The sequence below is a fragment of the Anopheles ziemanni genome, chromosome 2 (assembly GCF_943734765.1).
Source record: "Anopheles ziemanni chromosome 2, idAnoZiCoDA_A2_x.2, whole genome shotgun sequence".
In the NCBI taxonomy this organism is placed as follows: domain Eukaryota; kingdom Metazoa; phylum Arthropoda; class Insecta; order Diptera; family Culicidae; genus Anopheles; species Anopheles ziemanni.
The window spans coordinates 43,231,205-43,257,614 of NC_080705.1; the positions used below are offsets into that span (position 1 = coordinate 43,231,205).

Here is a 26,410-nt window from a genome sequence, read left to right on the forward strand (position 1 = left end):
ACCAAAAATAGTGTGCAATTCAACCTTCCCAATATACGTTCCAAATAATAACAAAGTACGCGTTAGGATAAACTAACACGCACGCCACCTAAACCGAACAAAAACCACATCTCGAAAAAGGTAAGAAATCCGATTATGCGCTTAAGGGGTTTCTCCACGTTTCCTCTCTTGCTCTCTGTCGAATAAGTCACCCGCGGACAGGAAATAAATGTGAAGGTGCAATCCCAAACCATTCCAAGATTCCGTCTCACAATTCGTTCGTGCGTTTCTCTTCGCTCGGCTGCCCCGTCGAGTGATTTACGAATAACTGCAACAATTTTTCAGAAAATCACCTTTCTCGCTGTCAAGATGCTAGTGGGAAAGATAAGGAAGCTGTCGAAGAAGAAGTGAGGAGTTTTTTTCAGGTCACATTCATTTCATCGTCGACCGTGGCGACCTCCGAAAAAAAGGCGCAGTGTCAGACATAGGAAGACCTCCACCACTTTGGATAATAGATTTATGGTTGTGTAGGTCTCGACTTTTTGACCAAAAACTCTTGTGCTTTTCCGCATCGTCAAAAGGGGCAAACGGGACCAACGGGCAGATTCGGGATTTAAAACCGGGCGAATCGCTTCTCCTCCGGCAAACGGAAACCAAATGGCAGAAATGGCAACAAAGCATGAAGCTAGCGGCAAACGTTGCTGGTCCCACAGTAGACTTTCCAGGGATGAAAGACCGGGGTAGCTTTTCACCCGGAATTGAGAACGGCCCTTCCCGAAGCGGAAACGAAGATTGGGGAAGTTTAAAGTAGATGTGAGTTTTAAAATTTATATCCTTTTTAAGACGACTCTATGCGAAAGTCTAAGGGAGCTTAACTAGTATTCGTGGGGTTTAGGTTCCCACGTGTTACGTTTTTTGCCCTTTTCATTCATCTGTGGAAAACGTAGGTTGAAGTACAAATTGAACATTTCACAAACAAACACAGATCCAGCCGGAATATAACATCCAAGCCAAACAAACGAATAACCAGATAATCGATGCACAGTCGTGTGCGTTTGCTGCTACAATTTGCATCGTCGATTGTTTGTGAGTAGACTGAAAAAGGAATCAGCCAAAGGCGCCTATCCAATGCTATTTCAAACAACTGTCTAAAAATACCCGGCCATACCAAAGAAAAGGCCATCCATTAACACTCAAGCTGAATCTTGTCGATTGACGACTCTGTCTCGCTTTCGTATGTAAGACGACACTGAAGACGACCCAACGAAAACAAATTGTCTCCTGGAAGGAATAGCAAGGATGGATGAAAATGGCGAAGGCAGGATCAAGAGTGACATTGGAGAGCTTTATCCTGTGACGCGTGACGCGGTCAGACGCCTTTCACCTCCTCCTTTACCTCTTCTTAAATTTCTCCCCATGGTAGGAAATTCGTTTGCCCTTCGGCACGCGCGTTGCGATTTGTTCGTTTGTTTGTTTTATTCTTATACTTTATTTATGCTTCATGAAAATAAGTTCCAACTGCTATTACGACCGTTTGCAAGGATAACGGCAACGAAGAAAAAACGACGATGAAAGCAAGACCGATTACCGACACAACAGAGTACTGCCGGAAGAAGTTTCGTTCTTGAATTTTGGATTGCGGGAGGTTGTTTTGCTATGCGTTTACTTCGTCGCCATACAGTCATCAAGAATATTTTGACCGTTCAATCCCCGGCCTTGTAACGGTAGGTTTAGTCAGGGAAGCGTCTTGGAAGAGAAAAGTTTGTGCAAGGAAGCAAAAGCCGTCGCACAAGTCATACGCAAATCGACACCATCAGCTGTCATTATATAATAACAAAGCCAGGAAGTAGTAAGGATTAAAAATAATGTCTTTCTGGGAGTCGATCTCCAGAAGCCACTTACGAAGACGATAGCAGAAGAGATTCCGTGTAGGAAAGTTGTTAACCGTGAAAAATAACATTCGCCATTGCAACGGAAGTCAGACGGCACGCGAGCTGTAACTTGGTCGATTATAACTCTTCTTGTCTGCTAACTATGCTCCATCACGAGTCCATGGGCCAGGTGTTACGATGCTTCATCTCGTTTTCGACTCCCTTTCTACCCTCTAGCACTACTACTATTTGCATACGGAAACATCATGCATGTAAATGAAACATAGCGACACCGGAATTAGATGCCCATGTAACGCAGTGCGTGGGCCAACACTCCTGTCTCCAGAAGTTGCTTAAGCAAGGACGTGTTGACAGGTAAATAATGAATACCAGATGATTCCGGGACACATTCCCCAAAGCGAAACCAGCGTGCCTTGTGTCACAATAACGCCGGTTGATGCTGTTTGACAGTTATGCATATTTCAACATAGGGATAGGAAACGAGTTTTGAATCGAGATATGCAAATGACACAGAACCGATGGAATTATTCCAAGTGTCATCCTGAACTCCTTCGGGTTTTGGGAGAAACCGTTCAATAACCAAGCAAAAATGCTAAACGATTGATTGAGAAACTGTCATTTGGAAATAGGATTTCCCAATGATTTATTAAGGACTTCTGTTTACCAAAGGCAGAACGTATTGGCGCTACGAACTCAACTAGAAAGACATTAACATAATATACAAATTGATTACCAGCCCAGCTAACATTAAATCATACTCACATACATAATCAAATAGATGAATCGAATTTTGTTCTCAACGTCGCAAATCTTAGTATGTATTAAAATACTTCATCCATTGTTCTGGGCGAAACCACCAATTTACTATCGATATAACCTCACATACCTGGAAGTAAACAAATCAAACAGGAAAGAAATTGTAAGACAACAAGGCATTCAAAAGATTATCGTTTCGAGTGACAATTCTGAATCGCATTTCTAACGTCCCCACTACTGACTGTAATGGAGAAATATGAAACCGAAATAAATCAAAACACATAAACCCTTTCCCTTTAATGGGACGATGCTCGAGGTGACAAGAAAGACGGATCACTTTAACCTCAATAATCCATAACAGTGGGACAAACTGGCAACAATGGACCCAGTCATGGCCCTAGAGTCCGAAGTGTGTCCTAGTTATAACGGTTTCTTGTTCCATCAATATCATCATTGTCATCGATACACAGGTCAATACGGGAGTAAAGGCTTGTCAGAGGCGAGGCATACTTGAGTAGTATTTCTTGCCACAGAAAATGTTCTTCAATGAAGGGGGAGTGGAAAGCAAATGCGCGCGAAACTCGGGATCAACTCGGATAGTGTTACGGTGAGTCCTTCCTTTTGTTTGTTATCGTTGCTAGTTCCAAGGTTCTCTTCTGCACTCTGAGTCGTCGTCGTAGTGCCAAAGCCAAGGACGCGTCAAAGCATCCAGGAGTGATTCGGCTCTGATAATGGATTGCTGATACAACTTGATCCGACCGTATCTCATCAAAACCTGAAGCGTGTCCTAGATTAAGGGATAGAAGATTCTATCATGTGGTCGACAAAGGCATGTCCCACAATAACCCGGAGTGGAAAGAGCAATCCTTTCGCTCACGGCGGAAGAGGACAATCGATTTTGGGTATTTAGTTCGATTGCTCCGTTCGATTCGGACTTGCTTTGAGGTAAGTACTGATCGTTGTGTTTAAACGGTGCGCTTTTACCAGGACGATAGGAGGTTTCTGCCGGAAAAAAGCTTCAAAAGACCGAGTATCTGCCAGACGGATAACCGTAATTCCTTGGTCCATCCGAGACCGTCGACGATTCTGCTGGTCGTGCTTTGACTTTCTGCTAGCATCGGCCATCGGCAAGCGCTGGACGCTGACAACTTTAATCAGATTAAAACGTCTCGAAGTCACGATGAGCTCAAAGGAAGTGGCCGCTTCTTGTTTATTTTGTTTGAACGATCGAGCCGCCGACGCGGTTTGCGAGCTCACGTAAATCCAGTAGTGAACTCTTTAATATCGGCATTTAAATTTGCTCGGCTCGCAAAAAATGGAGGAAAACAAGTTAAACCCAGATACTGTGGTAGGAACTGGAAAAACCAGACAAATCTTACCATGGTAGACCCTGATCTCCAGAAGTGCGGGTTCAAGAGAAATGTCAATTGTTTCCTGACCGACCAGCGCAACTGCCGTTTACGGGTGTGCTTTATCGATTGTGGCCTACGTTTTTTCCCGGCCTGCTCTTCAGGGTTCAGGATTCTATTTTTTTTTCAATTTATTTCCACGAAGGACACGGAATGCAACCATCCGGAGTCCGGTGTTGCTACTATAGGGATATTTTTCACTCCAAGAAACATGTATCCACATTAAAATAGTACTGTATCTCTAACAGCATATGTCCGGTAATACCTTACTGCAAAAGCCCACGCCTCGAAAAAAGAAAACATCCAGAGATAGAAAACAAAAGCGTATAATGATCTATTTATTTCTGGTGATAGCATTGTGTGCGTACGTTGATGAAAATGAAAGAGATGTGTGCAAAAATAAACGTCGGTGTTGCGCTCTGTAGCAATTCTTATAGAGGCTTCTCATCGCTAGATGTAACAAGAATGAAAAAGGGTCAAAGAACTAACCTTTAACACATCGGGAGAAATATTCTCACCAAGATAATTCAACTCCACGGGAGGAAAGACAGACAGTTTTCTAAAACGAGATACCAGAAATGATAATACCAAATCCAAAAAATACATCAAGCAGCGGGATCAGCAGTTTATCTATCCGTTTATAGTTGCAAGTACATGTAATTTACATATTGACCATACTGGATACTGAATGGGTACGAAGCCAGTACCAGTCCCTGAATACAGAAAAAAGTCAGTAGAGGATTAAATACGACAGCGCCGATTCCACAAAGCAGAAGGAAAGGAACTGAGGATAAGATTGTCTGCAACTGATAGGTGGCGGTGTGCGACACCGTCGTCACATCATTTACCTCGGACAACTTCAGATGTGTTGTACTGGCCAGAATGAAACATTGGCACAAGCTAAGGCACAAGAAAAGAACCTCGAAGAGTTTCAGAATCTCCAGCTGCGGGTTGGTGTCCGTTTTCTGCTTGGCATTCGATTGTCTTGGAAATGGGAAGTAACTATTCCCTCGTTAGCCGACGTGCTTCTTTTTCTTCTTCTCGGCTGATGAAGCGTAATGCGTTTTACTCCTCTAACGCCCACCTATCAACACCGACCTCATGCTCAACAAAATTTCTGCGCTTAAGGTTTAATTTTTCTTAATCTCGTAAGCGTTCGTCGCGTACGGATATCGTTCCGGCCGATGGCTACCGGGCGGATTCCTAAAGACGGTCCATCCGTAATCACGATAGAAAGTTTTATGTTCATTTAAAATTCTTATTCTTCCCGACGCGGCATGTGATTTTAATTCCGCCCAAGGGATACCTCTTCGTGATGCACATTTCATGCGACTTTTTTATTGAGTGGGAAGAAGTTTTTTGGAGAAAAAAGGATCTGCTTGCGGTTCTTTGCAGCACCCGCGATTCAGGAGTTGTATGAATCGCCTCCTGTTGAGAGTGACTATGGTTATAACTTTACTGTTTTATCGCAACTGACCATAACTTCTGATGCAGTTGTATCTTAAGTTTTTGATGAAGGTAACGGGGGATTGTAGACCGGGACGCGGCGCGGCGGCGATTTTCGCCAAACAACTCTGCTGGGGGGCATTGTCCGCACGTCCTAATTATACGGCACGACACTCTTTCGTGGCGCACGTGTTCCTTTTGGACGAAGATGTGCCGCGAAGCCGAACTTTTTCTCCGGTCTGTTCAATGTTGCATGAGGAAAAAGAATTTTCCCCATCGCATATTCCATTTGTGTCACTTTTTTATCCTCCTTTTGATGATGTTTTTTTTTTGTCTCAAAGTGTCGCACAGATGCATTTTGCAGAAAAATCCACGCGGACACACACTTTTGCCACCATCTTTCATCACCAACCACAGACACCTTCCACCATGAAAGAGAAGACGCACAAAGTTTGATTTACGATCCAAATGCCGTAGTAAGAAAGGGATGGACGATGAGTAATATTTGGGAGGAAAAAAACCCTTCTACCATTCATTCGAGGTCCGATGAACATGTTCATGTTCTGCAGAATGCACAATCAGGAAGTTGTGAGCGGAGGTTGCAAGGACACAGGGTGGTGAGAACGTGCCCACAAAAATTTTAGGGTAATCAAGGGCCGGCTGTAACAATGAAGAAATTTTTTAGTTTGTTCTTCCATCCACAACGTACGAAAGACAATCAAGCGAAGGGGCATGAAAAACTGAAAATGATTCTGGATCTTCTCGTTTTTTAGTCCGCGTCAATGTTCGCAACGTTTTTGTTTCGCAAATGTCCGTGCAATGGCTGAACGTAACTTTTAGTTGGAAGAAAAGCCAACCTTTTCTGGCTTTGCTAGTGCTGTTATGTATATGTTGCTCAACACAAATTTGATTAATTGATATATCAGATGGAATAATAGAGAATTGAGGGTCTAAACCGACGGTGGTCAAAATGAAAACGCACAAACTGGTACACGATTGTCATACACAAACATGGACCATGATCACCTTAAGGAAGCAATTGACCTAAATTAGGTAAATGATGCGAATGGTCATTGACAATTTCCTTCAAATAAAAACAAACACTTTTTTTACGAAACACAACACACAGAATCGTCTCTCAGATTAATATCTGTACCGGAAGGAATAACAACAAGGTACTTTATTTGTGTATGAACGGAAGCACGAAAAGAACAATTTTCATCGTCTCGGACCAATCGACGTTTTCGAGAAATTGACCAAATAAATTTCTTCATCTTCATTGAAAACTTCCCTTGCAACAGGCCATTACTTTCATCAGCGGAGGACTGGAATGATCTTGCGACAGTTTCATTTTTACCAGATTAGACGAATATTAGGCTCGTACATAATCGGCGTGATTACAGCATGGGAAGATTTTGAGCGACCGACAATAAAGACTAAACTCCCAGAATAAAACCTTGAAACGAAGCGGTAAAGTGGGAGAAGGCAATTTAAGCTATCGTTATTGCATCCATCGTCTCTATTTACTTTTATCGCGCGCTCCCGGGAAACGGGAAACCACATTACCTAAGACGGAAGAGCTTCCATCTCTCGTAAAACAATTTCAGCTTCTTGCAGGGAGAGCAGGCAAGAAAGATAGGAACCATAGAAATACACCCTAGCTCAATTGACTTCATTGAAATGTATGACAAATGCAATCATGGGCCGCGCTTGACGCATCTTGCGCTCAACGAAGGTTGCTTCAGTCAAAAATATGCCACTTTATTGTCATTCCCAGCAATGATGAGGCTGATGATGATGGAGATCATAATGGGAAGGCTTTTGGCAGGGGTGGTTATATGCATGCTTTTTGTTTCAAACAGAACACAACGGAAGAGGAGAATGATTGCATTCCACTAAATGGGTTCGAAGCGACTTCAAACGTTTGGCAGATTTCAAAGTGTAATAGCGAATAGCGGCATCAGAGAACGATAAAGCCAGAGAAAAAAGGTTGGTAACGCCTAAAACGGGTCAAGATAGAAAGTCAAGTGGATGCCATTTATTCCGACACCCAAGTGTAGGCGCTACACTTTTCCCATCGATTCCTTCGCTTTCGGACAACACGCGGTCTTCCTCCGAACGGAACACAGATGGCCTCTTCCTCTTTGTAAAGGGTGGTTGATAAAACGGAAAATTCTTTCACACTTTCCCAGCGCGTCATACATCCATGTGGTGCGACCGGCCTAAAACGAAATAAAACCCGCTCCGTATGAGAAAAGATCTGCTGAGAAACAAGGATTCAACTCCGACAGTGCAATGCCTGTACCTTGCGTAGTGTAGCATAAATAATGGTTGGTGGGGAAAATGCTATTATCATAAACGCATATCATACTCGACTTGCAAGACCCTCCTTGATCGGTGGGTAGGAGGAAGTGAAACTTTTCCCAACCATTGAAAGCGAAAATGTTGCAAGAGCAACAGAAAATTAGACACCAACGACCAGTTGAGTATGTCAAACAGCATTTTAGACCGAGTACAATTATTTGAGAGCATTTGAAAAAATGAATATGTACCAAAGTGGAAAACTTTGTCGTACGTCGGGACTGAACATTTGCTGGAATGAAAAATAGCATTCTTTCAGAAGTGAGAAATTCTATTGAGGTGGAATGTTTAGAAGCCCTTTCAAATTGCCCATGAAAGGACGCTACGGTAAAATATCGTGAGGAGGATACATTGTGCTTTGTTTTATCTTTCATTTCTCCGATTTTTCAAAACGATAGCGACAGTATAGTCTGGACCCAAAAAGTGTAAACTACGCACCATAAGTTTATTATTTTTGCATGAACAGTTTCATTTAATGGAATAAAACCGAATTTTCCTAATCACCTCCCGAGGCCGCCAATAAAATACAAAACAGACATTTTTATTAGCACCAATCTTTTTGGGTGCTACCGGGATATGTTGGCGATAATTTCCTTCCCCGGACGAGTGTGTCAAAAGAAATTAATCGGTGAAGGGGTGTGATGATAAGCACCATGTTCTCTATTTTCCCTATCACCAGCATCATTTTATCTCCGGTCTCGACTATTTTCCCTAGTGATTATTTTCGAAGCTTAAACGTGAAGAAAATTGTAACAACGGGCTGCTGCTTCTCGAAAGTAGGCTAGATTTCGAAGTGTACTTCATTCTAAGCCCTTCGTAACACGACATTTCCATTTCGGTGATAAAAAGACCACCAACCTCAAACCACACTTATCGTTCTCTTTTTACCGAAAGCATCCAACGGGCAGAAAAGTATCTCTTGCCATGTTCCGTTCGGTCGAGAAACACTTGCCCGTCGAGCGTATCTCTGGTTATTTCTTGAGCCCCAAACTTTGGTGGTTGTTGTCTCCATCAAAAGTGGCCTATCGTTTTATCGTTCTGGATTAACGGAATTTCAGCATAGCCTACCCCAAAAAGTAGCGGGAAAAGCTAACTGTCCATGGTTGTACGGAAGAGGAATTTCCAAGTTCGTTTCTCGAAACCGTCTTGATTCTTTTCGAAGCAAAGTTTCGTACACTTTCCAGCGTATCGGAAAAAAACACAGGAAGAGTTCCTACTCGGAAGAGGCCTCGGGGATGTCTAGCAAAGTGTTTCTTTCAATATTGAAGATCAACCTAAAAAGGATAAGCACTCGTGAGAAACGCGCCTGGAATATTTGTAGGATTCCCAGACTTTCGTAATTTATGAAGTGCGAACGACGCGAGAGTAATCGCGATAAGGAAAAAAAATTGTTACAACAGCACTTTTTGAAAACATTTAAACCGGAGGAAGGAAAAAGATAAATTGAAGAATTCGGGTAGAAGAAGCAGATATAGCATCACTCCGTTGAGCAAAAAATAATCTGCTGTATAATCCCAACACCCAGATAGCAGACAGCAGAAACGGAAAGAAAGAGAAGATTATTGCCCTTAATGGTTGGTAGTTGATGGATTTATCATTCCACGACGACGATGCGTTTTTCTCGGTGCCACGTGGTTTTGATTTACTTGGATCCGAGGCGGGTGTGTTGTTTTCACTAGGACTTGGAGTGTCCCAAACTGCACCGAAACTGCAGCAAACCGTTACAACGGGATCGTGTCATTTCGCGCTCCACATACCACGGTACTGCATTCCACCTTCCTGACCGGCTTGACATCTCAAATCTAAAAGTAATCTGACTGACACCAACCCATTCTTGGATGGCTGGGAATTCGAGGGCTTGACTTTGCTTGACTTATGGTTGATTGTCGTTCACTGGGAAAGGGATAGAGAATAGTTTTGAGTGGGGTAGGGTGGTGGTTTGGGGGTTTTAGAAAAATCTGTTGACTTTGAAAATAAATGGCGTTGGTTGACGGATTGATGGGGAATGGAGCCATCACCACCACTTGACAAATGACATCTTCTGGACCAGCTGGAGGCCCAAAAAGAATGAAATGAACAGGAGCGTTTTCCTTGAAGACCAACCAAGCTAGCTATTGGTGCACGTAAGTCTAGTGTTATTTGTGAAATATTCCCTTAACAACTCTTTCCACATCTGGTTGAAAAGAATCATTTAAATGTTAGATATTTAAAGCTCAAACATCTTATACGTTCTTCATGAATTCAATATAATATAATAATCATGCAGATCGATCTCTAGTTATGAGGAACCTTGCTTTGTTTTCACTTTCAATATCGTATTAGAATTTTATTTTTCCGAAAATAATAATGGAAGTTTCTTTACCATCCTTAGTGGAAGGGGTAAGGTAATTGTTGAAATTTTTCTTTGAGTGTTACTAAACATCACCACAAAATAAAAATTTGCTTGTGCCAGTACCAATAGTGGTTGTAGTGGAACAACATTCCAGCTCTACAACTAAATAAATACATTGGAGATATTTGTTCTCCGACCGACTACCTCGTTGAGGTAGACTTCACAAGCGAATGCTGTAAAATAAAAACAAGGAAAAGGAAAAGCACTACTGTTGTGGCAAATCAGCAAACAGCAGGTAACGGGAAAAAAAATGTGAAAAGATGAATGGTAACGGTCGTCGACGACAGTCCGGCGCGTGCACTTTGACACCGAAGTGATCCTGGCATTAGGAACGAGAGAAGAAGGTCGACGGGGGCTTTCGGATTCAGAGAAAAATGGAAAAATGTCGATAATTCCACAGCAGACTTTTTTATCTCGTCTAGCCTGAGGCGCCAGCAGGCCCACTGCCACACTGACTCTTCTGTCCATGCATTTGGAAAAACACGAGTGCATGCGACACAGTAACTCCGTGTCTCACTTCGTCGATATGGAAGTTCAAAGTCTCTGAAGAAGACAGAAGAATGGCACACGCACAAACAAGCTTCCCGGTCGCCGGTCGGAACCCACTTTCAAGCGGAAAAACGAATCGAGCTGGTGAACATCTTCCTCTGCCTTTCGACGCACTCACCTAATAGAGTTCGTGCCAAAATGGAAACACAAGAGTTAGAGAGCAGAATATAGCTCCGACAAACAAAAAATTGGGCGACCATCACTAAAAAGCTGCCTGTGTCCTTCGTCCCAGATCACACTATCGATAGAGGAAAAGAGTAGCTGCAAGGATTAGAAGGGAGATAAATGGAAACAAAAGGCCTGCCCGAGGCCTACTTTTCAGACCCGGTCGGTCGTTGCCGTCGTCTGGGCGCGCATCGGATACTCCCACATGGCAAAAGGAAAAAAGGAATTGGCAGCAGATAAGCCCAACGCAAAAGGACTCGCAAAAGATGAAAAACCCGGCATGTCGGTGGCGACAAAGTACGAACCATATACTCCAACACTAACCATCTACAATCTCAATTAACACTTATTCGAGGAATGGTCCGGGACATTCGCTTCAGGTTAACTCCAACAGCAGCAATGTAAACACGAAAGGAAATATTAATGTGTGAAAGCTCATTTGTCGAAACGGAAATTTTATGCAACGCACTAGGAAAAAAGATGCAAAAGGTAGAACCTTTCATTTCGACTCGAAAGTCATAACACGATGGTGAGCTTTCAGTGAAGAATATTTTACAGCCCAACAATCTTTGGGTTTTACGCCCAACAATCTTTGGGTTATTTTTACATAAATTGGAAAATAGACCCCTCGCGAAGCGAATGGTAGATTGAAAGAACAACGAAAAAAAAAATACGCTACTGGAATCAGACAACCTTAATCCGAGTGTACCAAACATAAATTACTTTCTGTAAAAAACGATGGAAAAACTCGGTTCATATGAAACACGATCGATATTTACAGAAGTTCTATTATGTTTTCGGAGGGGAAAACTATTTCAAGAAAGGGATAAAATAAGAATGATAAAACCATTGCTATATACTTGACAGTGCATCAATGAAAGCTTAGCGAAGTGCATGTGCATGAAAAGCATAAAAATGTATGCATTCATTTGCTATACAATTTTTTAAAATAGTAAAGAGAATTTTAAAGCACAGCTAGGTATCCAATACATGTCTTTAAGAAGACAACGTAGATGATGAGGATGGCGGTACAGATTGAGGGTTCACGAAGGGTACACGCGGCACACGATGGAAATGGTGGCCACGCCAAATTGGCATTCTGCCAAAGAGAGATGACCCCGCACAAAATATAGGAGCGGAGAAATTGGGAAAAGACAATGGAGAAAATGAAGGGAAAAATACATTTATCCAGAGTTTTTAGCAAAGCGTTGTGCGCACCATCATCAATTTCCTGGCTCGTTTGCTCGAAAGAACCCGTACTCGTGCGCCCGTGTGTGTTTTTCATAAAACACACCAAATAATCACCAGCTAATTACATACGCGGCGGAAGGAAGGCAAAAACCGTCGATGCCGCCGTTTCAAGGGACACAACGCCAAAGGGACGAGAAGGTGATACGGAGAAAGAGCAACATTATCGGAAGGGAAAATTGGCCGCTTTGGGTATCGAACGAAACGTGCACACGGTAAAAAACTAACAACGGAAAAAAACGACAAGAAACGCCCACAATCCAAGCGTTTTTTTCTTCTGTCGGAAAGATCGCCTCGCCTTGTAAAGGAAAAGCGAATGGAATAATAATCAACCCCAACCCGAGATGAGACAAACGAATCCCCACAAACTACCGTTTTGTCCATAAGGCAAAACCCATCAAGACACGGCGGATGATGAAAACTGGAAATTGTACTTGTCGTTTGCGGTTTTCAGGGCCGATCTTGTGTTTATTTTTATCTAAAGAACTCATGCGCTTGGCCAACGCAGACGCTCCTTCCTCATCACTCTGTTCCAGAAGCCTTCACCACAAACAAATGGTTTACTACTGCAACTGGTTCTCCTACAAGCCAAGGAACTTCGGGTTTAATGCAGTTTTATAATTCAGGTCGTTTTCCGCAAGACTGATTGAGCACTAATTCTGCCATCGCTTATACTTTTACTTACTCAATAAAGATCGTTCAGTAAACCGAAGCCGGAAAATTGATACAATCAAAAGAATGATTCCCGCTTCAGTTGTGCAAAACATTGGCTAGAAACATTAACAAACAGGACATACCGAAACATATGGGGTCGACGCTGTCCTTTGCAAAAGGTAAACAACACTTTGAAAAAGCGAAAAATTTACCATTAGCAAAAACATCTTTTACAGAAAACAAATTTAAACGAATCGAAAACCTCAAAAATCGTTTCATGGCTTCACCTAACCACAAGCCCAAAGCAAGAATCACCCTTTGGTGCTAAAACTGCTGCCGTTGGTCACTCGAAAGTGTTAATTAGAAGTTTTTCTCCTCTTCAACTTCATGGTATTCCACAACAAAAATAGCTTCACACAGCCTAATCCTCCCAAACACACATCACCCCGCAGCGATCGTTGGTCATTTACTTTCCAAAAGGCGACATTGCGAGGTCTAGGACATGCAAAGCGACCCGATTACCACGGGAAAGTGTAGAAAGAGTTCCTTCCTCTTGTCTCACTAATGTTTAGTGGGGACGAGGAAGCATTCTGTACAACTACTTTCCATTTGCCCAACCGGGTTGGTTGCCCTCGGAACGCGAAATCGAATGAACGTAGAGTGTGTTATCGCATACCTGAACTGTAATCTACACCGTGCTGCCGGAGCCAACACCCTGACGATTGTATGTCTACACAGCGACCTGAGTTTTTGTTCTTATGATCCTCAGACAAACACAGCCCAATGGTGTTCATGGTGGGAATCTAGAATAACCGGTTCAGCAATCGGCTTGGTGTATGCGGCTACTCTGGCCATAGACTGGACCTTCACACCAATAATATGCTAGGGCCAGTACTAGCGTAGAATACGCAGATTCTGTTTTTCTGATTCGCCCCGTCGTATGGTTTGTTTTTCTGCGCATTTCTGTTTGCTTCCTGCATGTTTTTCAAGTGTTCAAGTGCGATAAAGTACAGCACCGTTCATGAAGAGAATCCTCCTTTCTATCTAGGAAATCTCGGGCTGGGTTGGCGAGATGAGGCCAGAATAAATATGTGATCATGCAATAACAATTGTAGCATCATATTACTGCACTTATTGGATCCGGGTATGTGTCCATCCGTCTGTCTGTATGTCTGGCCGGGATGTTTGTCTGCACGTCGAAACAAAGGCTCGAATGTAATAGTGAGAGAAAACCTCGTGGAACATCGAAGTTGAACACTCGATTCGCTGGGGCGTCATCAACAACTCCTTGCGACAAACAAATCCCACCAGTTCTTCCACACAGTTCGGCTCATCATCGATGGCTTCCCTTTCCGGGATTCAATATTTTTTCCTGCTGTTTTCCCGCACACGGTCAAGTGGTTTTCTACTGAGCATTTCCTGTACGTTTCTCCTCCGTTGGTTGGTTTCCGTGAACAATGAGTTGTCCGGAGCGGAAAGGGAAAAATATCGCGGAAATCACTAACATACAGCCGCAGTTGTTTTCCTGTTTGGTGGGTTAAAAATGGAATTGCAGTTCAACTTTGAATGTCTATCCTCTTTTGTTTCTGTATTTCTGCAATGTGACCATGTAGAGTAGTGGTGTTGTGGCAGTACCTGTTTTTGTAGTCTTTTTGTTTTCATCTACCGGTAGTTATGTGGTGTTCCTGCTGCGAGAGATTTTGTCGCAACTCATTTGCGCCTCAAAGAGGAATGAATGTACCGGAAGTGCGATGCAGTATACCCCTCGCCACATATTCTATCGGTGCCATATGCCAAAGTGTACATCTCTTCCCGCTGGAGTTTGAAAAGACGTTGGGAGTTAACCAGTTTTCACAGCAAGAGTGGAAAACAAGCACGTAGTCCTACCGTTTCATAAATTTCCTTTTTTATCACCCAGCAGTTCAATACACACAAACTGCAGAAGTGCAACCGACGCATGCTACACCGAAGAAAAATCTTTGCCTTTGCAGGGTGCAGTCATGCAACAACCACCTACCAATGCAACCCACCCATCATCACCCTAACATCCCACCCTCTCCTGCCATGGCTAATTAACTTCAACGATGCTCGACTGAGTTCCGTTGATGATAATCCGATTGTGGCCCGATCGGGCGATACATTAATTTTTCTAGCTAGTAGCAGTAGCACTGCGTGGTTCGATTTTAGTTCGAGAGGATAAACAAAGATTGCCCCGACGGGGGTGGGATGGAGGTGATGGATTTGATTATGCTAATGAATTGTTTATGCCCAGCGATGGTGAAGCTGGCGGACTAAAACGGAACAACAAAAACCACCCGATAAGGTTTTTATCAAAACGATAATTTGAACTTAGTTTGGATCATAAATGCAGGATAAAACCAATCCCATATAAACTCAACCTACAAGTTGAAGTACATACAAACTGCATAGCAAGCTTGGGTCAGTCTTGAATTTCTTCATTAAAATGGTAACTTCATTTTCCAAACGTTCCGCAAACATACCTGCAATGAACAGTTAAAAAAGCCAATTAATATTGATGAATCTGCATTTCAGCTTCAAATCTGTTGTTGAATGACTCTGTTAATAGTTAAGTTAATAATATTAAAATATCATTTAAACATCAGAGCTATTTCTATAAATAGAAATCTTACCTAACCAACTTTATTCGATGCTTTAAAACGTCTTGAAACACGCTTGCCAGATTTATGTCCCTCAAAAGCAGCGCCCGATCAACGGGAAATAAAAGCTGATGCAGCTTCATAAACCTCGTTGAGTAATGATTGTTTGCCAGCGTGGTTAAAATTAGTCTGATCAAAATATTCAACCCTTTTTTCCATTGGACATTAAAAAAAAAACGTCGGGAGTGAAATTTTCCCTCTGAATGTTACCAAGTATCGAATTTCCAAACCTTTCCCCAGGGAGAAAGAGCGATGAAAGAATGTTTTCACTTCTTCTAATGAACGCTTCTTAAGCGTTGCCTCAAGTGTTTGGAAAAAGTTGTTCATATGATTTAACGATAAGCTGGTGTTGTTTGGAAGAAATAAAGTGAGGCAAAACACATGATTGCCTGCTCGGATGACGCAAATCCACCTGTTTGTCCTGCATAGCACCACCAACCAGTGGACATAATTGCTAATCGCTTTGAGACAACATCGCCTTCGTGCAGGAATACAACATTTTTCCCACCGGGAATTCACACACGGAAGGAGCAGTGAAAGAGTGGGTTACCGCAGAACAAATTTGAAATGTGTAATATTACCCAATGGCTTCTTCTTGTCGTACCCTTCTTTCATAACCTCGAGCAGCATAAATTGTTGTCCACTTTTCCAAGTTAATTTTCCTATTTTTCCAACACAACATGTCACCGTCACCGCTTAACATGATTTCACTTAATAACAGCTATATTTCCTCCTTTTGATCTGTTCGCCATCGAAAAACAACGCAATACGAGACTTTCGGAATACATTTTTCTACTTGCTTCTTGAAGGAGCTGTAAAAATGCTCGACATTGATAGACATTGAACGATGTAGTAGGGAGTTGGTGAAATTTCTTTGATTATTCATCAATCGATTTCTGCCAATACTAAACACCAAAAGTGTTGCTCAAGTACCATGGAACTTAGCTCTTCGTAAATCCCGCTTGCATTTCACCATAAACGAAAGAAATTTAAATTAATGTTTAATGATTAAACTAAAAGCATTGCGCGATACCGTTCACGTCAGTGTTCTGAAGTTTAGGTAACGCTTGAATGAAGGTTTTAGCACCTCGTTTTATCCAGTAATGGGGAGCAAACAGCATCCAAATTAAGTTAAACGTTCGCCTTCCAGGTGCTCTAGCTATAGCCGCCGCAAGTCATATAAAGCAGAAACGCATCAAATGTTGATAACCAAATATAGTGTTGGGATGAAATTGTGCACTAAGTATTTGCATCCTGTTGGGGCATTTTCAATCGTGGAGTCTCGGATTGAGAAGAAAATAAAAGGAAACAATTACTATCTCAACAGCTTGTTTCTCTTGCTTCCCAACTATAGCTTCCCATCACAAGAACCCCCACAAAGTATTTCCGATCAGTTGTGCTGCCGTTTGGAGAAGGTAACTTCCTGTTTCTGCGATCTAACAGGACGAAATATCACATACACAGACGTCAACTATGCTTCATGCCACCGGAAATGGGAGGAAAATAGCGAATAATTGAATCACCAATATGCTTCCTTTTTCACTATGGTGTATTTTCCCTCGCCAGGTTCGCGCGTTGGGTGGCAACCGATGGCAACTTGCCGGAAACACTCTTCTTTTCCCTGGTCTAGAGCTGATGACGTCGAGCTCGTGCGTGTTTGCTGGAAAAATCCCCGTCAATGTAGTTCTCCCGAGAAGGCAAAGATGTACGCGATGTTGATCGACGCGTGGTTGGAGAAAGCAGCGTGGTAAAATGATTTTCACCCTCGGGGAGTTGGGGTTCAACTGGCAATCTTCTTCTTCTTCTTCGTCCTCACGACGTTTGATATCATATCCATGGTATTTGCCATTTCCGTCCACGCCATTGGGAAGGAGGAGGAATGTGTTTGACGTATTCTGCCGCTGGAGGCCAAACACGTCAACGCCGGATGCTGCCACCGCAAGGCTCTCGTCACCTCTCCTTTTCCCCATTGAAGCTGCTACGACACGCAAGGTATTCTTCTTTGCGGGGATTGACGGCGCAAAATGCATCCAGAATTTTCCTCCATCTGGAAGACGGTGCGAAGATGATACTTTGCTCGGTTTGCGAAGATGGATGCCTTCGATAGTTCGGGTTGTAGAAAAATGCAATGGCCGCAGATTGATGCTTTGAGAAACGGAATTTGCTTTCTTGACGAAACACATGTCAAATAGCGACGTATGCAATTGAATTTCATGATCTTTCTTCACGACCCTATTGTAAGATGAAACTCCATTTGCATCCTCTTTTTAGCCTTTCCTTTTTATCTTCTTTTTGCACTTTAAGTTGAAATCAATTTTCATTTTTCAAATGTGATCTACTGGAAGCGAAGCTAAACGACAGTCGGCCGCTGTGGAAACCATGCACTTCTGGTAATAGAATTCATCTACCATGAAATAGGTACGATACTTCACTCAGTTTCCCGTTTCTCGTTAAACTTTGTCTTTCCAATTCACGAAACACTACCGAACTCTCTTCGGTCCAACTTTAGCACCATCCTGTAGAGAGTGACGAAATGAAACGATGCTTGAAGTCTAATGAGGAAACTCTAGTGAACAAGCAGAACCGCTTTAGTTCAAACGGATGTTTAGGATATTAACAAGTTATGCGACAAACATGGCCTTCGGAATATGAACAGTATGTTGCAGCATTTATGTACAGGATGTACATTAACTCATTTGTTTTCGAACCGTAATGTACTGTTTTTGACTTGAGTTTTGTTGATGATCGATGGATCGTAATTTATAATCAATTTTATAACGCTCATCGTAAAAAAAACTAGAGCATTAAAATACTCAAGTGCATAAAAACGTCGATAAAAATAAACGAAGCATAAGCAAAAAGTAACAAAACAGGAAATTGATCGAGCGTAAAACAAACAGAATGAAAAAACATTAAGTAAAACCCATGCGCCTGCACGGACATCCAGCAAAGGCAGCAAGGCAACGGTGTTTACTCAACGATGGCAACAAAATAATTTCAGTTACACCGAGCAACAAAACGGGGTGATCCTCGTGAATGCTTCCTTGATCATGTGTGGGACGTAGGGGTTTCGTCAGAGACGAGGAAAACCTGGCTAGAATAATAAACGTTCGCTTTTCATATCCGAAAAGCAAGTTCAGGTCACCTCGAGAAAGAGACGAAAAACCGAAATTATTTTTTTCACGAGCTTACTCCTCGGAGATGAATTTCTTGTCCTTTTCCTAAGGGTTCTATTTTCGAGATGGGGTGCAGCTTTTATGTTTCCCTTGGCTACTGTGCAGCCGACCTCTTGACTCGGTGAGACTCAAACAATTAAAAGCAATAAAATTTTAATTTATGACTTCGTTATTACATTTTCATATCCTTCCAAACTAGGCAAGCTACCGGGGTGCATATAGTCTCCTACTTCCCGGAGTTGAATTCTTCTTCGTTAAATTTCCATGAACCGGCCTTCCTTCCCTCGCAGACCCCGTCGTTTCCAAGGAAAAAAATAGCCAAATTTGTTTTGCGGTAGGCATTTTTTCTCCTGCCAATTGCATGGAAAGAAATAGTTCAACTTAACCATGGAATAGTTGAATGAAATTGTTTTTTCCTCCACGGAACCGTCGAAAATGAGAGCATAAACCCCTGAAACTGATCTGAAACATACAACCGCACAGATTAACAAGGTTTACAGCCGCTACCAAAACCAAACCCCGAGAACCATCCACATTCATTACAGATAAAAACAAAAAGGTCACCGAGGTTTACGTACGGGACCAGGGCGATTGTCATCATGTCGGAGTGGAGTGGGGTGGTGACCACAGGGATGATGATTTACGGCCCAGGCGGAATTTCGGTGGCTCGCGGATAACGTAAGGATGTAGAAGACCGCCGAATATGTATTCGAAGGTATAGTCTTAGATTTAGAATTTTTTTCTACTACAGAATAAAAAAAATCCGTTTGAGAAGAATTTTGAACTGCACTGGTGGTGACGTATGGGTCGGAGAACAATAAAAGAGGAACGCATAGCAAAAAGTAAACAAAATGCAACAACAGAATAGTCAAACTAACCGTGGTAAAGATAAAAGTCAATAAATTCAACACTCAAATCACTAATCCTTACTATTTAAGAAACGTTGGTATACTTTTGTGATGATCTACCTTCAAATTGGTTTATTATTCAACGAAAGTAAGGACATTGGTCAAGAAAATCACCCAGAAGTGGGTCAAACGCACCCACGACTATTGAATAATAGCAAAACCCTCTACATTTCTTTCCCTTGAGTAGATTTACGGAGATTTCAACGTATGGAGGGTTTGCATTGAGGGAGCATTGATGGTACTTCGTCGAAGCGGTTGTGGATTGAACTTTCAGTACAAAGAATAAATTCGTTTATACTTTTATCGTAATTTTAAGCCAACTGTAAATTGTCACAAAAAATTAAAAAGTGTCAACAGATTAGATTTAAGAACTCCCATGCATGAAAGGAACAAACAGATCTTTCACAGTGATGAAATACAATTTAACACTCCTATTGTTTCATTGCGACCGTCAACCGGAGATTTACACAGCAATCATTTCCTTTCGCTGCTATATTTTTGGTATCAAACCAAGGTAGTTAAACATTGAAACATTGCAATAATGGAATTTAAAATCGGTGTAAGAAATGGGAAATTTATTTCTACTGCAACTGGCGTTACTCTTTAAACACTGAAGAAGAGACAATTGACGTGGCTATCTTTTCAATAACCACATCAGGTGACCTGAGAAAAAGAAATGCGTTTACAAGGGAGGCAGACTTAAAATAACCCATCCGAGCACGTGGTTCCTGCATCCAAACACCGGTGCACAAAAATAGCTCCAGAGTTGAAACAAGAAACTTGAGATTGTCTTCCAATCCTGGACGTGCTCCACCATCGTATACTCGTAAAGAAAACATTAAAAACATTAACTACCTCCAAATACCGAAGAAGCAACAAGCGTGTCCAATGATTCGGAAATCCACGCAATGCAGAGACTGACTGAAGAAAACTGGACAAACATACCAGGGCTATGTATTCCCCGATTTTATTTACTTTTTGTCACCACATGTGGATGCACCAACCGTGCACAGAAGATTGTTTCCCTTGCACACGCCACGCGGTTCGATTTGGCATTACGATCCAATCGCATGTTCGGTTCACTATTGAGTTCTGGGTTAAAAAAAGATAACATTATTCCGGATCGCGTAGCTCCTGCTCAGATCATGCAAATAACTGTGATGTCTATTTATTTTAACCGGATTCTAGACAAGCTGACCTAAATCGATAGAACGAATTAGGGACGCATTTGTTTTCAGAGGAACATCACATCATCGCAATGAAGGTTCTAAATTTATCTCAGAAAACGCCGGAGTTCCATGGCGTGAAAATATGATAGAACTTCATAAACCACTTGAGAAAACAATAATTAAAATGGTATACAGCATACAGCAAACGCAACGACTCTCTAGTCAAATATCCCGCAGCGCGCTCTGAGGCGCATTATTTTAGCTTTTTTTTTGGGTAGGAGACTGTTTGGAACCATTCTTCCGTCAACATTACCACAACCCATTGTGCCCCAAACCCCAACGTTCTGGCACCGTCATACATCATCGCAAGTTAATGGAGAACTCCCGGTGGTAATTTCGTGGAATGGAAAATGGAGCCATAAAATATGCCTGGGTGCAGTATAATATTCCAACGTCAGAGCAATGTTTCAAGCTTAAGGGCAAGGTTTCGGCACAAAAACCACTCTTCTGCAGCAGTAGCCGGCAATAAACGGTTATGACATACGGTCGATCATCCCAAAAATTGGTCCCCCCGTGGTTTCGAACCCTTCTACGGTTCGCCGTTGAGGACGGCTCCGAATATCGGCAGAATAAACAAAACACGAAAAAAGCTAACTCTTTCTCCTCTGGGTATCCCAAATCATCACATTTGGATTGGGGGCTCGGCACGCCTGTCCGGCATGTTGGCAATATTTTTTCTGGTTATAATAGCCCTAAGACGGCTTCCAAAATATGCTACCAGAGACAGAACGATGGTAAGTGTGGCAAAAGAGTTTCGATTATTGTCGACAAGTTGTCTATCGACCATGTCAATCTTGAGGGGATGGAGAGGGGATGAACTGGGTATCCGTGGAAGGTTCTCCATCAGTGATGCTTATCCTCTTCCAATAGGAAATCGTGATGTATTGGAAACGGATTTTCCGTTTCGTTTCCACCGTCATGTTTGGAGGGAAGGCTCACGTGGCCACAATTGTGTTTGACTGTAGTGTGGTAGACTAAACTGGTACAATTGTTACGATAATCCGAGACGGAATGTCCCGCAGCACTGGGATCTATACCTAGGATCTATACCGTGGAGAAGAGTGCGGTAAGAATTTACGGTTATTTTTATACCAAACGCCTTCCTCCTCCGGGAATAGAACGTCCTTCTTTTCCCGTGGATGATGTGTTTCGATCGATATATAACGAATCGAATTCGTAACGTATTTTTTGCCGCTATTCGTTTTTTCGCAAAACATAGCACATGGCGGCAGCCGTTCTTGAACAGGTCTGCCGGTTGTGGGTAGTTGGACTCGAAACTCTTGGGAACAGAATAAAATACAAAAAAAAAATTGTTTCAAAAAGAATTAGCGCAAATCAGTACCAATTGCTGCAGACAATTTTATGTCTCCGGCGCTCTTCTCTGAAAAACCCTGAAAAGCTCGCCAGCATCTGAAGATGCTTCATTTAACATAAGGAGGAGAGAAAACCAACATGAACGCACCAAAAAGGGAAAATTATGGAAAGATGATGGTTACACACACCCGTTGTGAACGCATCTTAAACTATTATTACGACCAACCATTCGCACCGTGATCGATCGGCACGATCGTCGTTCGGCAGGTTCTCGCTATGGTTGACATCTCGAAAATCTGACAGCTATTCTGTCATCGCGCCTACATTTGGTTACTTTGATTTGTTCCATTATCATTCCTTCGAAACACGCAAATCGTAACGAGGCGGGGCCCTTGCAGGTGGCAACGTGCATGTACAGAATTTGATTAGATTCGTACATGTACTTGATTGAATTCGTCAGATTTGTCCATTTTCTGACGACATTTTTTCTCGTTTAGGCAAACATCGGTGTAAAAGATGTAGCTACGAGCATGAAGTGGTCATTAGAAATAAAACAATCCCAAATGGCAGAATCATTACATCCTACGGTTTTTCCGTTTTGGCTCCACAATATCCACGGAATATCGGAATGTCAAAAATGGCTGTTGGGTGTACGCGCAAATTAAAATTCATACTACGAAGTGCTGCGGACATTTTTCGAACGCAATTCGGATGGTCCTTTCGTCAAGTCTCGTGAGAGGAAGTAATGGGTAATTAATGGACAAGGAAGCATCAAACGAAAGGGACGTTTCAATTGCATTACTTTTCTGACAGTTCAAAGATAGTAACCACACTGATGCTGGAACTGCTACTGGGTCTGTTGTTTGGGCTTTCAACCGTAACGGAAAATAAACCAAAAAGATTAATTATGTTCTGCTCTTTGGCTTCGAGCGTGTGAGATAAGATTTGCTCCGCTCGAAATCAACGCACAACAGAAGGCGAAAGAAACTGACACTTAGCTCCTGGCTCATGATTTGATGTTTTAGCATTAACATTACTTAACCTTCTTCCCATTTGTTTCCATCGGCCAAAGCCTAAGTAAAGAGTTGTTTTGATGGCGTGTGTTGCTTATACTTTGCGGACGCCTCGAAATAAAATACCAGCTTTATCTCTGGGGCCAGAGTTCACAAGCCACTGCTTCATTCGTGATAATTTGAGCGGCACATGTCAAACAACATATTAACGATCTTAGACAATCTGATTCCATTGTCCTTACCAACTAATATAAATTTTAAATAAAAGCCTGTCCCAATTCCTTATGTCTCCTGCAAAGACTACAGGCCTTATAACAGGTTATTTCCATGGATAATAGCAGTTTACATTTCAATCTACTAAATATTGTATCGCGTTTGAAGGAAGCAACATCATCGATTTCTAAACAAACCAATTGACCACTTGACGCGTCGAAACGAATTCCAAAACTAAAGTGGTAGCGGGTCGGACAAAAAGGTTGTTCGGAATTTCTGAACAATGAGCCTCGTGGCGAACTCCGGTTTTTAGTTCACTTTATTTTTAACTGTATCTAAAGTGTTCGCAGCGTCACCGCACTAAAAAAATATCCACTTCTCCACGCTCCGGGTTTTTATGTCTGCTCGCAACTCAGATTCGCACCGAAAAGAGTTCTTCTCGCCCGTTCCGATCTCGGCTTACTTAGATTACGTCGGGCGAAATCACGCCCGAAAAAGTTAACACGTAAACATTATACAGTCGACTCTCGATAATTCAAACGTTCGATAATTCGAAACTCTCGATAATTCGAAGTACATGTATATCAGTAGTCCCTTGGAAAACTCTCACTATTTCGAATAAAAACAATACGATTTGGTACACTCGATAATGCGAAGTAAAATTCGAAGCTAGGTTGCTCTCTTCACGCGATAATTCGAGTTGGGTCCCTCCAACTTCGCATTATCTAGAGTCGACTGTATAAATTTCTCTGTTTAACGTCTCTTCCTTTCGCCTTCTGTTAATCTAAAACAACAGTAAAATAAGACAGAAGTAATTGGGTAAAGGTAAATGTTAAAACTTTTCCGGGCAAATTGAAATAAAAAGTTATGAAAAAGGGATAGTTTCCTACAGTATATGAAGAACGTGTTTGTGTGTGTTAGTGTGAAAGTAGTAGGAGGTATGTTGATGTTGATAGTTTTGCATACGGTTTTGGCATACTTTCATAAAACAGATTTTCAACGGATTTGTAATAAGAATGTGGAACTATCCGTAACTTTCTCCTTTCTTCATCACCCAAGAGGGTCGGGGACTCAAGAAATGCAAACAAATAAACAAACGTACGGAGTTAACCGAAAGGATAAAGTTCACTAGAGGAACTGGGGAAAGGTGATATGGTTACCGGTCGTTGGGTAAAAATGGAGGAAAAGGGACACATTATTTGCCCCAAAAACCCAGCTCATACGGAAGGACTATCAGTGACGCAGTGATAATCATCGGAACCGCCCTCACGTCCACCAGGACACACAGGACACGAAGGTGAAGAAGCGATGAAGACACGGTCAACATTGAACTTGTCATCCAATGGGTCCTTCTTTCTGTTCGATTGGATTTTCTAGAGGGTTATCAAAACTTCCCAAATACTTGAGGTTGTGAAGGGGGAAAAAGGAAACCCGTAACCTGATCAAAACAAACTTCAGGTAAGCGGAAGCGAATGATGGCAACGGGATGGAAAAGAAAGCCGGGGGACCAGCACCGATGAAAGGTCCTTTAATTGATTTATAACACGTAGCCCACAAAAAGGGATCTGATCTGGGTTTACCTGTTCTACCACAACGCTTCCTAAACTTTTTCCTCCTCATGGCATCCTCCGTTTTCCCACCCACCGGGATCTAAAACCCAGACAGAGAAAGAAGAAAAAGGTTGGTTTTGTAGGTTCGACATCGAAATTGTAGACTCCATGGGGTTTCCTGCTCATAGGAGTGATTGGAGAATTGTCCCGGTTTGATTGAAGCCTTTAGATAGAGAAACCCACGCCGATCGCATTGATATACCTCGGGTGGGTTTCCGATTTTTTTTTTTTAAGCAATGCTTTTTCGGCACCGTGAAGAGGCATTCGGAAAACTGTGCGGGGCTGGTGAAAGAGAGGAATAGATTCATTAGGAAAATATCCTGGATTCAAACTAATGAATAGAACCGGATCCAAGATTAAGAGGTGAAAGGAACCGCAAGCGGAAGCGCGTGTTGAAGAGTGGTTTCTAATCAGCGTGGAAAAAAGGATGATGATTAGCATCAAATAAACACGTCGTCATCGTTAGACAACAAAACCAAAACCTGCCTTTGAGCCGAAACCAAATCAGAAGCTGGTTGTCTTTTCACCTCCCCGGAGGTGACAAGGCAGGTCCTTTTTCCAGATGTTGTCTGTTTACACAACAAACAGATCGTTTTCGATTTTTTGTCGAGCTGTTTCGTTATTATTCTACGCAGAGATGGTAGTATTTTGTTGCGTTGTTTTCCAATTCATTTTTACAATTTACTAACAAAATACCGTCCTTCGGTAAATAACTAATAGGGAAACTTAACGGTAAACTTGAAATAGTATCCATAGCCTATTGTTTTTAATTCTCATGCAGGAAAATAGCTTGAAGCGTATGTTAGCAAGAAGGTTTTACAATGCAATGCAATGCGAATAGCCGTGGACGGGTGGAAAACTCTTACCTAATAATCTCTGGACTTCGATCTCGTTGAGGTACAGATTTAGATGAGCCCGACCGGTTACCACCAGCAGAGACAGCAATAAACCAACGTAAACACATAAATTCGTCATTCTGACGCACGGGTTTAAACTCTTCCTTCTTCCTATCTTGCTGCCCACCCAATTGCTGCTTCAGTTGTCTTCGTCGGCTGCACACTTTTCAACTTCTTTCCTCACCGCTTTGGCTTTTGTTGCGTTTTTTCTCCGGTGTTTTGTTTAGCCTTTACTTCTCTTTTCTTTCGCGGTATGCCTTATTTTCGGTTCACGGATTGGGTTTAGTTATTCTTGGTTCCACTTGGTTTTCTGGCTTCGTTTCTCCACTGCCTTCTTTTTCCAAACTACTTCTGCGTTGTGTTGCGCACCCGGATTCGTACGGCACTTCATCACTCTTTTTATTTCCTAACGCTGGACTTTTCAACGCGCAAATACACGCACAACAGGAAGATGTAAATACGCCTGGAAGCCCTTTGCATGTACGAGACTCTGTGCATACTTGCGATATGACGAATTCCCTG

At 42.2% G+C, this 26,410-nt stretch overlaps 1 protein-coding gene across 1 annotated transcript in view; it reads right to left on the bottom strand.

The window, feature by feature from the left end:
- The window catches only part of LOC131289564 (tyrosine-protein kinase Dnt-like), an 85,486-nt gene extending 59,519 nt beyond the window's left edge, over positions 1-25,967 (bottom strand). The window contains exon 1 of the mRNA XM_058318852.1: positions 25,859-25,967. Coding sequence (XP_058174835.1) covers positions 25,859-25,967 — 109 coding nt within the window. The remainder of the gene's footprint in view (positions 1-25,858) is intronic.
- Positions 25,968-26,410: the final 443 nt, after the last annotated feature.